At 58.8% G+C, this 15,762-nt stretch overlaps 5 protein-coding genes across 5 annotated transcripts; 3 read left to right on the top strand and 2 right to left on the bottom strand.

The window, feature by feature from the left end:
* The first annotated feature begins 31 nt into the window (after window positions 1-31).
* Window positions 32-1,833, top strand: K437DRAFT_253500 (uncharacterized protein). Its single transcript, XM_013390557.1, has 3 exons — window positions 32-454; window positions 527-993; window positions 1,069-1,833. The coding sequence occupies exons 1-3, from the start codon at window positions 222-224 to the stop codon at window positions 1,719-1,721; spliced, it is 1,353 nt and encodes a 450-aa protein (XP_013246011.1). The 5' UTR covers window positions 32-221; the 3' UTR covers window positions 1,722-1,833.
* Window positions 1,810-6,784, bottom strand: K437DRAFT_118024 (uncharacterized protein). The gene is made up of 4 exons (XM_013390556.1): window positions 5,228-6,784; window positions 5,057-5,141; window positions 4,866-4,975; window positions 1,810-4,793 (listed from the first exon to the last, which is right to left on the bottom strand). The coding sequence occupies exons 1-4, from the start codon at window positions 6,608-6,610 to the stop codon at window positions 1,899-1,901; spliced, it is 4,473 nt and encodes a 1,490-aa protein (XP_013246010.1). The 5' UTR covers window positions 6,611-6,784; the 3' UTR covers window positions 1,810-1,898.
* Window positions 6,785-7,298: 514 nt separating this feature from the next.
* K437DRAFT_219371 (GroES-like protein) lies at window positions 7,299-9,448 on the bottom strand (the record flags this gene model as incomplete). Its single annotated transcript, XM_013390555.1, has 9 exons — window positions 7,299-7,379; window positions 7,488-7,636; window positions 7,729-7,990; window positions 8,063-8,442; window positions 8,506-8,584; window positions 8,668-8,834; window positions 8,911-8,975; window positions 9,061-9,078; window positions 9,159-9,448. 9 exons carry the CDS (start codon window positions 9,446-9,448, stop codon window positions 7,299-7,301), a joined length of 1,491 nt encoding a protein of 496 aa, XP_013246009.1.
* Window positions 9,449-10,859: 1,411 nt separating this feature from the next.
* K437DRAFT_117988 (uncharacterized protein) lies at window positions 10,860-13,591 on the top strand. Its single transcript, XM_013390554.1, has 3 exons — window positions 10,860-11,091; window positions 11,151-13,109; window positions 13,197-13,591. The coding sequence occupies exons 2-3, from the start codon at window positions 11,196-11,198 to the stop codon at window positions 13,548-13,550; spliced, it is 2,268 nt and encodes a 755-aa protein (XP_013246008.1). The 5' UTR covers window positions 10,860-11,091; window positions 11,151-11,195; the 3' UTR covers window positions 13,551-13,591.
* A 594-nt stretch (window positions 13,592-14,185) lies between these two features.
* Window positions 14,186-15,025, top strand: K437DRAFT_212759 (protein kinase A; the record flags this gene model as incomplete). The annotated part of the gene is made up of 1 exon (XM_013390553.1): window positions 14,186-15,025. A coding segment is annotated over one exon (840 nt), but the record flags the coding sequence as incomplete, so codon positions are not given.
* Between the last annotated feature and the right edge of the window lie 737 nt (window positions 15,026-15,762).

Below are 15,762 nucleotides of genomic sequence, written 5' to 3'. Positions count from 1 at the left end.
TAGAGTGGTGTAGCTTACCTACTGGCTCAATCTCGCTTCATCATTGTTGGTACGAACAAAGAGGTGAGGCATGGTCGGGGCATGCTCAACGTGTCCGTACCGCAGACCGTAAAGGAGGGCTAACCTGACCTGCATGTGCAAAGGCTGTCGACACCAGCGCTGTCGAAGGGCCACCGAGGTCACCGGAACCCTCTGCCAACCGCCTCACGCTTAACCTTGTCATGGAGGCTGACGCCGTGGCCGACTCCTCGGCATCAGGAGGCGCAGCGGGCCTCCTCCCGCCAGAGGACCCGCTGTTCAGGACAAACTTCTTTGACATTGAGCCAGACGAGGATCTCGATCTGTCTGAAGCGCACAACCAGGTGTGGCTCGTCAAGGTGCCCAAATTCCTGGCTGAGGGCTGGGGCAAGATCACCAAGGAGAGTCTCCATCTCGGTACTGTGCGGGTGTACGAGTGAGTGTTTTGCTGAGGATGAATCGAACCAGTCTTTGGGTGCTTGCCCGCTGACGCTTGCTCGTGCTGCAGTGCACCAGAGGGCACCAATCCGCGGATGGAGCTGCTGCTGCCAGCGGCACCTGCAAACCCCATCCCTCTCAGTGCTGAGCAATTCGCTGACTTCCCAGAAGGGCAGCATGTACCGCGCAGCTATGATCTCCGCCTGACAGACCAGAACACCTCGTACGGGAATAATGGCCAGAAGGATCCTCGAAATCTGTATGCGTTCCGGGAGAAGCGACCGCGCGAGGACATCGAGGAGGATGAAGCGCAGAAGAAGGCGAGGAAGGAGCGGGGAGAGGATGCGGATCTGGATGACGAAGATGACCTCGATGACGACCTGGACGGTCTGATCGATCCGGAAGAGGACGAGGACATCATGCCACTGCATGCCAGCTTGAAAGGAAAGAGCAGGGCACCTGATCCAATGCGGCCATTAGGAGGAGCCGCTGCAGCAGGAAGTGGGCAAAAGAGGAAGCGGCACTCAAAATTCAGACGTGAGTCTCACTGGAAGGAGTGTTGCGTGTGGGCCGCTTTGACAGTATGGCTGATACCCTGCGCTTCCACACCAGGTCACACCGCATTGGTGGGAACCGTGACCAATGAGGCTGCTGTCACTCCTCAATTGATGTCCTTGCGTGCAGCCATGGATGATAAGAAGCGCATACAGGCGAGCATGTCAACCGGTACTAGTAGTAGTGGCCGTCCACTTCCTTCCAGCGCCTTGGATGGGTACCGGAAGTTGATGAAAGTGCGCAGCGGAAACACTCGCAAGCCTGGGCACGGTCTTGTCATTCTCGACGAGGCAGACAACGGCCTGACGAACCGTATCTCTAGCGGCATCCTCAACCACGAGCCGTCCTTCCAGACGGGGCGCAAGCCGCAAGCGGGGCGGCGGGGCGGCGAGAAGTTCGCGCGCATACCGCGCAACGAGCTGCTCGACCAGCTCTTCACGCTGTACGAGCGCGAAAAGTACTACACGTTCGCCGAGCTGCGGCAGCGCACTCAGCAGCCCGAATCGTACCTGCGCGAGGTGCTGCAAAGCATTGCCGTCATACAGCAAAAGGGCCAGTACTCTGGCAAGTGGGGCCTCCGGCAGGAGTACTCGCAGAGCGAAGCGAGGCGCAACGAGCAGCGCGAAGTGCAAAGGGAGAAGGAGGAGAAGGAGCGGGCAGAACGAGCTGCTGCCGGCGACAATACCGACGACAACGATGATGCAGATTAAGGTGCTAGTCCTCTATCAGTCCTGCCGCAAACAATAATTGTGTAGAGAGAGAGCCGACGAAATGGGTGGTGGCTCTTGCTGTTGCATGTATGACATACTTCCAAGGATATGTTACATGTTCTTTGCATCGATTGTTGCTGATAGATGCAACATGCGAAATGGCATGGAACTTTGGCCTCAGCCTGCACGCCTCGCTCGTGGAGGTAGACCTTTGACCCGCCTTGGCGAGCCTGGCGTCGAAGAAGGTGCTGAGCCCATGTTGAAGAATGTCCCCGCGGCAGCAGGCGGCGCGCCCGCCGATGTACCCGGCGGCGTCCCCGGTACAGAGGTCCCAGACCCGAACGTGAACGCTGCCAGCTGCGACTGCGAAGGCTGAGGAGCAGCGTTGCCATTGGCACCAAAAGCGGCGGTGGTGATGCTACTGCTGCCAAATGCCGGCGCTGTACTTCCAAAGTTGAAGTTGAACGCAGTACCCGGTGCAGGGCTGGAGGGGGCGCTGCCGCTGGATGGCGCACCGAATGTGAATGCGTTCTGGCTCCCTGCGCTCCCATTGCTGCCAGTCTGCGCCATGGCTGGCGCCTGCCCCTTGGATGCGCCGGTGTTACCACCGAAACCGAACGGAGACTTGGCTGGCGCTTGCGACGAAGGCGTAACGCCAAACCCAGAACTCTGTGAGCCGCCTACTGGCTGGCCGAACGTGAACGACTGTGTAGTAGAGGATGCAATTCCAAACGTTGTCCCTGCTGCTGCACCAGAGCCTGCGCCGACAGGTGCCTGCCCAAAGCCACCGAACGATGGAAGACTTGCCGGTGTCCCAGCAGTAGGAGCCGTATTTGTTGCGCTAAGTGCACCGAAGGAGAAGAGCGGCTTCGGCACTGTTGGTGCGGCCGAAGAAGGTACGCCAAATGAGAAGGAGGGCGTGGACGGTGGTGCACCTGCTGCAGTTGCAACAGCGCCCCCACCAGGCGATTCATCCATCAAGTCAGCTGGTAAAGCTGTTGTTCCTGTCGCAGGTGTCTGCGAGCCTGCAGCTGCTGTCGGTGTCGACGAGGCAGACGACGCTGCTGGTTGTCCAAAGCTGAACGCGGGTGCAGCCGACGAAGCAAGTGGCACCGATGAGGTTGGTGCACCGAACGACAAGGCTGGTGTCCCTGATGCAGGCTGGGAAGCTGAAGTCGCAGCGCTGCCATTGGTCTCTCGCCTGGGCGCCGCTTCCGGCTTTTTGAAGGGAAAAGGCGCTGCGGCTGACGTCGAAGCACTCGTTACGGCAGGCGTTCCGAAGGAGAAAGCAGGTGTACTGGAGCTAGGAGCCGTCGATGCTGGCGGGTTCAGACTTGAGGTTGCAGATGGGCTGCCGAATGAGAAAGCCGGTGGCTTCGACGCTTCGCTACCACCAGCTGCTGTGCCATTAGCGAAACTGAATGCCGGCTTCTTCGAAGTGGAATCGGCTTGAACGGGCGCCTTGCTTTCCTCCGATGCATCATCGGCGGAGCGCTCCTTTTTCGTGCTTGTTTCTGACGCTTCTTCCGAAGATGAGGGCTTGGGCAGCGAGAAAATTGGCGTTGCAGCGGAGGTTTTCGAAAGCTCGGCTGTGCCAAAGCTGAACATTGGCTTGCCAGCTGGTGCGCTAGCTTCCTTCTGAGGTAGCTTCGCGAGTGAGCTTGCGAAAAAGTTGGGCCTGCTCTCTGCACCATCTTCGCTGCTCGGCGTGTCTTTCTTAGATGCGGAGGTGTCCTTAGATGGAAGGCTGAAGAAATCGTTCGGGATAGTAGACTTCTTTTCGCTTTCAAATGTGGGAGTCACAGCATTGCTAGTTGCGGGGGTCGGTGCAAAGGAGAAGATCGGCTTTGGAGTCGGATTGACAGCGCTGACATCTTGACCTACCGCAGCCGGTGCAGCGAAGGAGAAAGCTGGCTTTGGCTGCGAAGCCGGCGCTGCTGCAGGCGCAGAGGGGGTAGAGTCCTCGGCAAAGTCACCCATACGTGCCAGTAAAGAGCCAGTGCTAGGCGCAAGATCTGATGCTTTGCCCACAGCAGCAGGAGCAGACGATGTGGTTGGCTTCTCCCAGCCTTCTTCAGCAACTGCTTTGAAGACGATCTTTGGGGGCTGTACGGGTGCAGCTGAAGCGACTGCAGCCGGCGTTACAGTTGCAGTGCTTCGCGTCCGCGCCGACACGGGCGAAGCAATGTGGGCAGAGGAGGTAATGCCTTCATCCGCAAATTTGAAGCTTGTTGGGAAGATTGCGACGGGCGTCACGCTCTTGCTCGCTTGCAGCTGCTTCAGCACCTTTTCGTCCAATTCGTCACTATCCTCTTCGTCACTGCCGTCATCGGCCGTGAAACGCCCACTCGCTTTCTGATGCTGACGGCTGGTTTTGGTCGCTGCGACGCGCAAACTCGATCGAGAGCTGCTGCTTTCGGTCGGGTCCGAGCGGATAGTGAAGTTGTCATCTTTTGAGCTCGACAGAGTCAGTCGACCCATCGGCGCTGCGCTTGATGCACGTAGACCGTCTCTCAGACTGGGAGCAGCAGTATTCTCTTGCTGCGTACCTTCGCTCTTGCCCACTGCTTTCTGTAGCCCCGTTCGCTGAGCCGCCGGTTTCGGAGGTGGAAGTGCATCATCTAAGGCTGCCTCCTCCTCTTCTTCAACAGCCATCTCGCTTCCACTCGACTCTTGCTCCTCCTCCATGTCAGGAATATAATCCTCATCTTCATCTTCCTCTTCCTCGAACTGCCTTTGGTTCACTTTCCGCGCAATAACACCCTTGATGCTCTTGCCATTGTCCACGCTGCTCGCTCGCGGTGTGGAGGCTTTGAAGCTGTCGCGCAGCTTGGCCCTAAGGCCCCCTTCACCAGCTGCACTGCGCATAGGCGAGTTTTCGTACGCCTTGCGATTCTTCTCCAGAGCTCTTGTCTGTGGGGCAATCGATTTGCGCAGACTCGAGGTTGAGCGTTGCCCCACTCCTGATACACTCCCGCTTGTCCCAGAATCTTCACCAAGGGTGTCAACATAGCCGAAACGTTGTGAGCGCTCAGGCGTCGGCACAGGCACTGGCGCAAGAATGCGATTGGACTGGAAAAAAGAGAAGATGAGCATGGGCCCAGCAAGTTTGCATACTGTGTCGCACCAAAACTGCGCTCTCACAATCGGTGAAGACTGAAGCCCTCGCCGCGCGTCCCCTAAAGGCGTGCGCAAACGCTCAAGATGATTGAGAATGGCTTCCGCCTCATTCTTTGGTGGAGGAGGGGCCGGCCCTGGATATTACGGAAGAAGATCATGTAGCGCAAACTCAGGACGCAGACTCAAACGAGCAATCACGATCGGGCGACACTCACGTCTAGCCTGCAGCTCTTCGGGGGTGACGAAGCCAAGCTCTGGGTCGTAGATCATCTGCTTGCGCCGCTTGCGGGAGCTCCAAACCTAATCGCAAGACGTAATATGTGAAGAGAAGAGGTATTGGAGGTAAATAAGCGAGGGTTGAGATGAAGCGCATTGCTGACACTTACGTAGTCTTCGCCTTCTGCATCCTCTAAGCCACTCGGTTCTCTCGGCCTCTTGCCCAGCGTAGGCTCAACTGCATCAGCACGAGTGGAATCCAATCGTGATGATAGGGAAGCACCCATAACCTCCTCCAACTCTGCATCAGTGCCCTGCTCCCTGGCATTTGCCGCAGCGTACATGCGCATCATCTCTTCCCCTTCCGTGTCCTCCATGCGTCTCGTGCTGCTGGGCGCGTGCAGATTGAGTGATGTCCAGGGCTGCCGGTGGCGCCTGCCAGGCGTGCTAGGCGCTCCGCTGTACACTGAGCCAAATTCGGATGGCGCCGCCCCCGCGGCGCCGTCGGCACGGTAGGCGCTCCCGGCGCGCGAGGGTCCAAATGCGGAGCCAGCGTGTGCCGGTTGCCTACTCGGGGTACCAAAGGCTGCACGCGTAGCATAGCTGCCACCGATCTCACTGGCCGCGTACACGCCCCCGGTTGCAAGGCCGGACGAGCCGAGACTCGAGCGTGCAACTCTTCGGCTGATCGGGCTGCGTCCCACACTTCCCACCAGGCTGGAGCCAGAGATGGGCCGTTGCTGTTGGAGTCGCCTTGCACTCCCGAGAGTAGATCCCACAGCAGAAGAACTGGTCCCACCAAAGCCGATGACGCTGGCAGAGGAGAGCCGGCTTGGTCCTCGCGGGCCGAGCCCGCCGAGTCTACGTTCCGAGCCAAAGCCGAATGCAAACGACTGAGAGCCCGACATTCCCGAGAAGCGGGAGGCCTGAGATGGAGCAGCTGAATACACTGACATAGTTCGCGAAGGCGTCCCTTCTTGGCGATGTGAGTCGAGCCTTTGAATCCCAACCGCCCGGATCGCCGCACTTGCGTCTGTCCGTGACTGAGAAGGGATGCTTGCGAACGTGCGCGAGGTATGCGATCCTGCAGCCGTATCTGACGACCTGTGTTCTCGGGGACGTGGCGCAGAGGACGGAATTTGGCGAGTTGAGACCGCGTCGCTCGGCGCCGAACTCGAAGCGGCAACAGGGGCTGGAGTCGACGTCAGCCATGAGTAAGGCCGCGAGACCAGATTGGAAACCCGTCCGAGGAAGCCTGGTCTCGGAGTGTCACTGGATGGAGCCGATGCGTTTTGCTGTTGACGCTGCTCTTGGTTTCCTAACGAAGGCTGTGTCAGCCGAACGGGAGTCTTGAACCCTTGCACTCCATGCTGATCGTGCTGCGAGTCATCTCGTTGACCGGCAGACTTTGGCCGGTCATACGGCTTTGCCCCGGTTCTCGAGAACGCATTTGCACCATGCTTAGCTCCGAGGCGGCGGACGGGGCCTGTCAGAGAAGGCTGCGGCTCAGGGACGTTGGCCGAGTCCGACTGGCGATAGAATGATCGGTCCATGGCGGACAGCACTGCGCGAAGCTGGCAGTCTGATGGAGCTCACACGCGCATCCACTTGCTATGCACCCGGCGTCAAGGCCTTATACTCAGCCCGTTTTACCACCTGCCTGCTGAAGGATCATGCCGCCCTCCGGACCACGACTCTTCTTTCAAGCTCCGGACGTGCTTTCTGAGAGTCGACGAACGATAGGATTCGAGAAGGAGAGAGAGGAAAGAGCGAAGGGACACACAAGCGGAAGGCCTGCGATTTTGTTTCCATAGTCACGTGATGAAATGTCTCACACTGAAGAGCATAATAGTAATAAGCAACCAGCCGAGCCTGACTGCCCTCTCTCCCTCTCGGGCGTCCGTCGTCAAGCAGCAATGCGCACGCACTCTCTCTGCTCACCGCTTCTGATGGAGTTAATCGTTGAGCATGCACAGGCGATGTACATCTGGGGGCATTTACCTGTGCAGCAACTCAAAAGCACACGCACGGATTCGCGGCCGGCCACAGGCCTACGGCGCAAAGCTGACTCGGTGGCATGGTGATGGCGACGAATCTCAAAAAGGTATACTACAGCGACCACGGGCATAGGCACACGCGGAGCACGATTCGTTGCGAGTGGAAGCATTTGACGAGCATCGCGTCTGGATATCGCTTGTGAGAGGTTAGGGCAGCGTGCTCACACTTGACGCTTGATGACGCTCAAGCGTGGGGTGCGCCGTTGGAAGCATGCGCTTTGGTCACGGGCGGCATGCCAGCTGATGGCTCAGCTGAGAATTTGGTCTGAGAAAATGCGCAAAAGTGAAAGCATTCTCCAGTGCGAGTCAGCATCAGCATTTGCCACGCCTCCTCCTTCCTAACCTCAACAATGCATCAGAAGCATCATCTCACCTGAACGAAGACCTTGAGGATCGGCTTGTCCTTACTCTCCTCAAACAGCTTGCGGTTGTACATCGCGTCGTACAGCTTAGGCAGCTCCTCGAGCGCATAGCGATGCGTCAAGACCTTTGTTGGATCGAACCGGCCCGGCATGATGTACTCTACAAAGTGCAAGGACGCGTTCGTTAGTTTGTTCCCTCGGTCCACTTTTGGTGAGCATTGCCTACTATCCAACCAATGGCTGTCCACTCACCCTCGAGAATCTCTTGCCAGTACCGCTGGACGGGAGGCTGGCCGTGGCCATACAGCTTCACTCCCTTCTCCGTCAGCAGACCCATGTTAAAGTTGCCGAGCTGCCCAGCGTAGTCTGCAATGATCGAGACGCGACCGCCGTTGCGAGCGGCGAGGATGCACTCGTTGAGCGGGTGTGTGATACCGTGGCCGGCACTGAGTGTCTTCATGGCCTTTTGAAGTGAGCCTATACCCAAGCGGCGCGGGATGGCGAGCTCGGCCAGCTTGCCCGGCAGCGTAGCCGCAGCATGTGCCGTGGGCGAAGTGGCCATGGCAGTTTTGGGAGGACCAGCGACTTCAAAGCAAATGTCGAAGCCATGCGGCTCGAGCTCGTGCATCTTTTGGCTAAAGCCGTGCGGACAGTCTGTCTTGCTGTCTGAGTTGGTCGCCTCGATCGCCGGTCCGAGCTTCTGCTTTGCCCAATCGAGGCGCGACTGAATAGAGTCTACCAGCACGATGCGCCTGGCGCCAAAGACTTGCACCCACTGAGCGACGAGTTGACCAACAGGGCCACTGCCGATGATCAGCACGGTGTTGCCGCTCTGAAGACCGACATCTCTGACCGCATGGTAGGCGGACACAGCAACGTCGGAGAGAAAGAGCGCCGTCTCATCTGAGACGCCGTTGGGCACCCTGAGCACGTTGTTCTCCGCGCACGGAATCCTCACGTATTGCGCTATGCACCCATCGGAATTGTCAGCATCGTGTGATGTGGTCATCGCTAGTCCAGAGCACCCACCCTGGCATCCGGCGATGCCCCCAGACGAGAAGTGAGCATGTCCCTCAAGGCTCGAATGTCTCTCGCCATACAGCTTTCCCTGTGCAGACAGTGCAGGTTGCTCGTTACAGTCAGCGAAGGTCCTTGCAATCGGGGTAGGAACCGAGTCCAGGCGACCCCTACCAAGTAACCATTGTGGCCTGCCTTGTCGCAGATTCTGCCAGTTTCGCCCCTCTGGCAGCCTTCACAGGATCCACAGCCGAGCGCAAAGCTGCAGCACACTCTGTCGCCAAGCTGCAGATTCTTCACAGCGGATCCAAGCTGCACCACTTGGCCGACAGCCTCATGCCCTACACAGAGAGAAATTGTGCTGATCTGTCAACTGCTGGCAGCGAACTGAGCTTCGCATTGCGACGTGAGACATACCCATGATGTCACCCAACTTCAGGTCAAAGACATCACCGCGGTAGATGTGCATGTCTGCATGGCAGCTGAGCAGCACCCAAGATTGTGCACGGTCAGCATCATGGTCGACGGGGGAGGACGCGGGCGCTCCAGCAAACAGAAGGGACTGACAGAGACGTTCCGGTGGTTCTGTAAGACGCAAGGAGCGAAGGAATGTATCATCAGCTGACAGTCAGATCCGAGTCTGCGCCGGCTGGAACAACACGTACCTAATGACAATGTCTTCAGCGTTCGTCACATGCGGCACGTCGACTTCTCTTAACGCGACCGCGCCCTTGCCTTGCCAGGTGACGGCGGCCATCGTCTTCTCTTCGATCAGACTTCTGACTCCCGACTTGAATGTCGGGTAGGCAGAGTACTCAGTGGGGACCGTAGCGTACGAAGTTGCGCCAGTGCCAGTGCCGCCAATGCCATTCGCTTGATCGCTGTGTTTTCTGTAAGGCTGTGGGTGTTTACGCGACTGCGGGTCTCCATTGTGCGCCTGCCCGCCGTGTTGCATTTTCTCTGACGGCGACATTGCGGTGCCCTGCGCGTCGTAAAATTGCCCAGGCGCTGACATCTTGATTGGTACCTTGTTGGTTCCAGCAGTGCTGGTTGTTCCCGATGTGCGAAGACTGGAAAATGTTGCGCGGTCGAAAGTAGATTTGGGGATGCTGGTGAAAAAGAGAGGGCAGACAACCTTTTAAAGCGGGAGGCAGGGATCTTCATTCTTTAAAGTTCCTATGCTGCGGAGGTCCCATGTTCCAACGAGGGTAACGGAGTCTGCATCCATTGATAGACGGGACATCGGGGAGCTGAGCAAGCCGGGACCGCTCGAGCGAGGCAAGTGCGTCAGCCGTCGGTTTATCAAGAGCGTCACGCCGACATGCGACACCCTGTCTATTATCAGCCCAGCACGCTTCTTGGTGTACCTGGAAGCAAGGTCCGTAGCAATCTCGAGATCATTTTAAACTGAGTAAGGAACGCGCAGAGAAATGACGCAAGAGGGATCCATAGTTCTGGGCAGCACCAAGCACGTTCGGAACCGTCGCTGAACAGGAGGACTGGGGTCCCGTTGAGCGGCAACGCTGTTGCGACTCTACATTTGATTACCAATTCTTCCAGCATGCAGTTCGTGTAAGCGCCTTTGGCAAGCTGCTGCTGTGAAACCCGGATCAGCGATGCTGCCACAGGTTGGACAGTGGCGGTCCTGCAACCAACGTCAAGGCGTCAAGCAAGGGTAAAGCAGCAGGCCAGTTTGCTGCCTGCTTGCCCCATCGTTGTAAAATGGTATATGGCATCTGGACTGCATGCCATCTCAAATGGAAGCATCACCAGGATCATCGCCCGCTTGGTCGCTGCAACAAAGCAGTTGGGAGGAGGAGGAAGCAGATGCTCGGAAACGCATCAAGCATCTGTTTGTTGCGTCGTGGTACTACTAACCGTGGACTTCGCCCATTGGATCGTTTGATGCTTCCATGTTTCCATGACATTTGTCGTGATACTGGGCGCAATTGTGACACAAGGAACGAAACCCTCCGAATTTCTCTTGGACCTCGCCAATTAGAGCAAGTCGATGTGCAGCACGGCGGCAGAGGGCAGACCGCCGCCCATACTTGGGTGGCCCCACGCAACGCAGAACAAAAGAGATGAGGCACCGGGCCACAGGCAAGAAAAAAAAGAAAGAAAAAAGAAGCCCCACTCCCAACCCCCCAGCTATGCAGTGCATGCAGAATTGATTATTTTCACCGGGTGCCGCTCCGGGCCTAGGCCCACGGCTAAGCCCAGAGAGGAAAGAGAAGCGCAGTTTCAGCGCCTCATCTTCGCTAATTTCAGCGTCCGACTGTGAACTACATAGTCCACTTTTTGTCCCGGTCTGCAACAACTGGGCTGCCAAGGCGCAAACTGTCAGCAACTTGCAGCGAGAAGATGCAAGACAGAGGCCATCGCCGAAGGTTCGCCTGACGGTGGAGGAGAGTAATTTTCGACACCGTGGCCCTGGGAAGAGCATCAACGGCAAACTCTGGGTGGGACAAGGCAGTCCGAGTGGGGAAGATTGGGCGGGCAATTCTAACGCTCGTCTGCAAGCGGCGGGGGACATGTCCTGCGATATCAGCGCATCCGGGCAGCATCGCCGGTGGGGAGTGGGGGAGTTCGCGCCAGGTAAGGAAGACGGCTCGAAATCGATAGAAACCATCATTCTCATCACATCCCACACTCAGCTCCAAGCTGTGAACGCCGACGCTGCCGCTCCGACACATCGGGCCATGGACACCTCCATGAGGGTTACTGCAATTTCATCGAAGAGACAGGCAGAGGAGAGATTGGAAAGAGAGATGTCCAATCCCACTGCAGGCGAGAGCAGTAGCAAAGGCAGCATGACGCTAGAAGCTCGAGACGAGCTACGGGTTGCCGGCCAAGGCATGAGCTTCTCTCCGTCGCTTGAAGCTCACCAGCAGCCGTCTAAGGCCCTCGAAGCCGCTCGTCACACACATGGCACTCACGGCATGGATCAAGAGAACGTTGTCATGCCTCCTGATGCATCAGGCCAGCTCTCCACTCGAGGCGCCAGCGATGATTTCCAAGGCGGTGCGCTCATGTCGCTGCCAACAGCACACGGCTCTCTGTGGGCTCCGAAAGGCAAAGCATCTTCGGCTCTCTTGCAAAGCACCCAGCAGCCAGGGTACGTGCACGGTCTTCAGACCTACGTAGGAGGCTTGCAGATGAGCATGTCGAGCACGCGGACCGGCCTGCATGAGGCAGAGCCCTTTTCTGCGTCTCCGTCCGCGTTCATGGACGAGGATGTGGCGCGCATCTTGCAAGAAGAGCTGGACAAGCGCAGCCAGAAGCGCAAGGAGCGGTCTGCATCACCCACAGCCGTCATGGGCACGAGCGCGAGCAAGGACAAGGGTTCAAAGGCGCTATCGAGCAAGGCGAGAGGCAAGCAGCGACGAATCGATTCCTACGCGTTCGCTGCTCTGCCACTGGCTGCATCAGCGCCATCATCGTCATCACAGACACCATGCCCGGAGACGGCAACGGCACCTGCGCCAAAGGACGACTTCGTGCGCAACTCGGGGTGCCAGGCCGTATCTAGCAGCCTAGGGACAGGCACAGGCACAGGCACAGTTCATGCGCACTCGTCTCTCAGCCTAGGGCCCTGGACAGCGAACGCGATGAACAGCGGCATCGGCCTGGCCCCTCCGGAACGGCCCGTCGACTCTCTGTTCCCGTTGCCGAAGCACGTGCACGACGCCAAGAGCACGCGCGACACCGCGCAGCGGATCAGCTACGATGTCGGCGCCATACAGCATGCCGGCAGGTATGATGATGGAGGCAAGGACAGCCAGGAGGGTGAAGCGGCGTTCGCTGATAGCGCCATGCATGTCAATTCAACCGGAAACAATGATGAAGAAGACGAAGAAGACGCGATCGACCGTGAGCGGCAAGAGGAGCGTGAGCGCGAGCTGCGCCAGGGAAGGGATGCGACAGCAAGAAGCGAGGATGTAGAGCTGGAGAGGCTCCTGCGAGTCGCTAAGCGGGAAGCCGATCTGGATCTCTACAAAGCTTTCCGCAGGTCTACCTCCCTCCAAGCTCAGCAAGTCCAGCATGCAGGGAGCGATGCGAGGTCGCGGCAGTCCACACGACAGCACTCGGCGGACAGCGTCAGCTCCGACCAGCGAGGCAGCGCGAGCTCGGGATCTACCGCTAGGGAGGGATCGGCGCCTGGCGCGCTCCAAGCGCCATCTCCGCCGCCGCTATTGACAGCCGCAGCACGCAGGTTGCAGGTGCGCATCGAGAACGGTCTGCCGGCCGTCAGCCCCGGCTGGCATGTGCCCGAGAGCGGTCTGCAAAGCTCGTACGTCGGCGGTGCGGGCGTTGGCGCTGGCGTGAGCGTGAACGGAAGCGTCAGCCATACGCCGCGGACGAGCACCATACAATCCAATGCTGCAGACACATTCTACCCTTCCTCCTCTTCTGTGGCAACAAACAACTCAACCGCATCCGATGCTCGAGAGCGCGCACCACAGCTGCTGCACCAGCATGCGCTACCCTTGCGCGAGGAAGAAGGATATGTCCCACTCTGCTCCTTCCCTGGAGGGCGCATCCCAGAAGCTCTCAAACCCAGGCTGCGCGAAAGCTTGGGTCTCAGGCCACTAGATGATATCTTGAAGGAGATTGTAGGTGAGTGTCGCTCGCCGACGTACCTCTGAGCAACGTCTTCAGCTGTTCAACTAATTTCTTTTCAAATTAATTTCGCCACACAGCAAAGTCGTACAGCAGGCAGCAGACATCTGCGCAAAAGGCGTCGTCTAGACGCAACAGTACTAATTGGAGCAGGCTCTCCGACAAGACTTCCACCTTATCGCGAGCGACTGGAGTATACGGTCAGGGCATCGCCTGCGACAAAGCCGTCGCAGAGCATATCTCTCCCTCACCGCCCACGCGCTCGCCTTTGCCGACGCTTGGGAACACCATGGCACGCGCACCGTCCTCGTCGGAGCAGCATGAAGTGGAAGATGAGGTGGTGGGGGAGAAACTGGGGGAGGAGAACACCGTGGAGGAGGAGGTGGTGGTGGTGCAGCATGCGCCAGTCGCGTTGCCCATCACTGCCTTGTTAAACGCGGCCGGCAGTACGGATGCGTCGAATGATGCCAAGATCAAAAAGAGGCGCGCCCTTGACGGCGGGAACAGCGCTCCTAATTATGCGCTGCCATGGCTATCGAAAGATGCCAAAGAAGCTATCGCAGCTACCAACGGCCGCGGGCTATTGTGCAACATGGGTTCACTGCGTCTCGATGTTGTCAGTCGGACCGCCCCCACTCGAGACAACAACGTGACCATAACAGTGCCGCCAGGAGCGACCATGCACGACGTGGCTATGCACATGCCAAGGCCGTTCGGCGGTTCTTCTTGTGGTTACCGCAACCCTCTTGACTCGGCCAAGAGCGACATGTCCGCCACTTCCGCCACGGCCCTCTCTCCGTTTGGCGAGATGCACGAGCGACGCGGTGAGCCGAGTCCCTCGCCGTGGCACCCTCCGCCGCCACAGTACGAGCCGCCAAGGTCACATCGATACGCCACGCGATCGTACGAGCACGCACCCGCGCCCGCCGCCGTTGGCGCCGACGGCCGACGTGCGCCCAGACACGAACATGGTTGCACAGACCCACTTCCCGCTGGACGGCCGGCCGTGAAGACGCGGCTGGCGCCGCCACCGCCGGTGTGCGAGCTGCCGTTTTCGCCGTACTTTGACCCGCAACCCCGGTACGGGCTCGACCACTTTGATGTCGTCGACGAGGTGGGCACGGGGACGTTCGGCAAGGTGCTGCTCGTCAAGCTCAAGGGCGCATCGCCGGCCGAGCCGAGGTCGTATTTTGCGGTCAAGGTGCTGCGGAAGCAGGATGTGATCAGATCGCGGCAGGTGGAGCACACGCTGTCGGAGAAGGACGTGTTGGCGCACGTGTCGCACCCGTTCCTGGTTAACCTTTACAGCTCGTTCCAGGACGGGCTGAACTGCTACATGCTAATGGAGTTTGTCCCCGGGGGCGAGATCTTTGCGCATCTGCGCCAGGCCAAGCGCTTCACGGCGGACGCGGCGCGATTCTATGTGTGCAACATTGTGCTTGCTCTCGAGCACCTGCACGCGCGGGACATTGCCTACCGCGATCTGAAGCCGGAGAACCTGCTGCTGCGCGCGGATGGATACGTCAAGCTGGCGGATTTCGGGTTCGCCAAGCAGGTCGTGGACCGCGCATGGACGCTGTGTGGCACGCCCGAGTACCTCGCACCTGAGATCATCCAGAGCAGCGGGCACGGCAAGGCGGTGGACTACTGGTCGCTGGGAGTGCTGTTGTTCGAGATGCTGGCGGGCTACCCGCCGTTCTACGCGGGCAGCCCGCTCGAGGTTTACGAGAAGATTCTACAGGGCATCTCCGGCGTGCTGTTCCCACCATGCATCGATGCGCAGGCTGCGCACCTCATCCGCGGCCTGCTGCAGCCAACGCTCTCACAGCGCCTTGGCAACCTCGCCGGTGGGATCGAGGACATCAAGCGACACCCGTGGTTCGCCGGCGTGCGCTGGGACGCGGTCGAACGCTGCCTCCTGACGGTGAGTGCTTGCTTGCGTGTCTCTTACCGCCCGCTGTGAAAGCGCACACGTCTGATTTGCACACCCTCGCTCGTACAGGCGCCCATCATCCCACGACCGATCGACCTCGCGGCCGTCTGGCAGAGTCGACGGCCGTTTGACGCGGCCGACCTGCCCGCCTTTTCAGCGTGCCATGCGCTCAGCGGCGGCGAGCAGTACTACGACGACCAGTTTGCCGACTTTGGCCCAGCGTTCGCAGTGCGGACGGCCTGCTATTGACATGATCGATACCCATTGCGCGTGGTCCAACTGTATAGCTTATCCTTTCGAAGCGCTTTGCATGACCCCTGTACTGGTTTGCTAGAGACTAGGGCCCATGGCGAGAGATGATGAGGCTGCTGTGCGATGTGTCCGTGTTGTACGGCAAGGTCGGCTGCGTGGGGCTGCTTGTGGCGAGTGCGCAAATAGCCGTGGCGTCAGGACGCGCTCTGGGGTATGTATATCTGCCTCTCCTTTCCTCGTGGGGAGGGCGCGGTGCACGGCACGAGCCCCACCCTTTTGCGTGCATGGGTGCTTGCTGGCTGTGCTGAGGGCGTTGTGCACTGAGTGCGTGCGTGACATTGTGTGTGAGAGAGACATGCATCATCCGTGGCACCAACCGCGCCATGCACACGTGTGCATGTGCATGGCTGTCGGGACGGTTTGCTGGGTGCAGAACGGGAAATGCTTATTGATTCGACCCA

This window comes from Tilletiaria anomala, assembly GCF_000711695.1.
Source record: "Tilletiaria anomala UBC 951 chromosome Unknown K437scaffold_4, whole genome shotgun sequence".
NCBI lineage: Eukaryota > Fungi > Basidiomycota > Exobasidiomycetes > Georgefischeriales > Tilletiariaceae > Tilletiaria > Tilletiaria anomala.
Note: the sequence above shows the minus strand (reverse complement) of the source record. Positions and strands in the feature narration are given on the sequence as shown.

Bases quoted from the DNA above. Each gene is read 5' to 3' on its own strand.
- K437DRAFT_117988 (XM_013390554.1), top strand. From the start codon at position 11,196: ATGGACACCTCCATGAGGGTTACTGCAATTTCATCGAAGAGACAGGCA. The intron at 13,110-13,196 runs GTAGGTGAGTGT...TTCGCCACACAG, and splicing joins ATGATATCTTGAAGGAGATT to CAAAGTCGTACAGCAGGCAG.
- K437DRAFT_118024 (XM_013390556.1), bottom strand. From the start codon at position 6,610: ATGGACCGATCATTCTATCGCCAGTCGGACTCGGCCAACGTCCCTGAG. The intron at 5,142-5,227 runs GTAAGTGTCAGC...TCTTGCGATTAG, and splicing joins ATGCAGAAGGCGAAGACTAC to GTTTGGAGCTCCCGCAAGCG. The intron at 4,976-5,056 runs GTGAGTGTCGCC...CGTAATATCCAG, and splicing joins CGAAGAGCTGCAGGCTAGAC to GGCCGGCCCCTCCTCCACCA.
- K437DRAFT_253500 (XM_013390557.1), top strand. From the start codon at position 222: ATGGAGGCTGACGCCGTGGCCGACTCCTCGGCATCAGGAGGCGCAGCG. The intron at 455-526 runs GTGAGTGTTTTG...CTCGTGCTGCAG, and splicing joins GGTACTGTGCGGGTGTACGA to TGCACCAGAGGGCACCAATC. The intron at 994-1,068 runs GTGAGTCTCACT...CTTCCACACCAG, and splicing joins GCGGCACTCAAAATTCAGAC to GTCACACCGCATTGGTGGGA.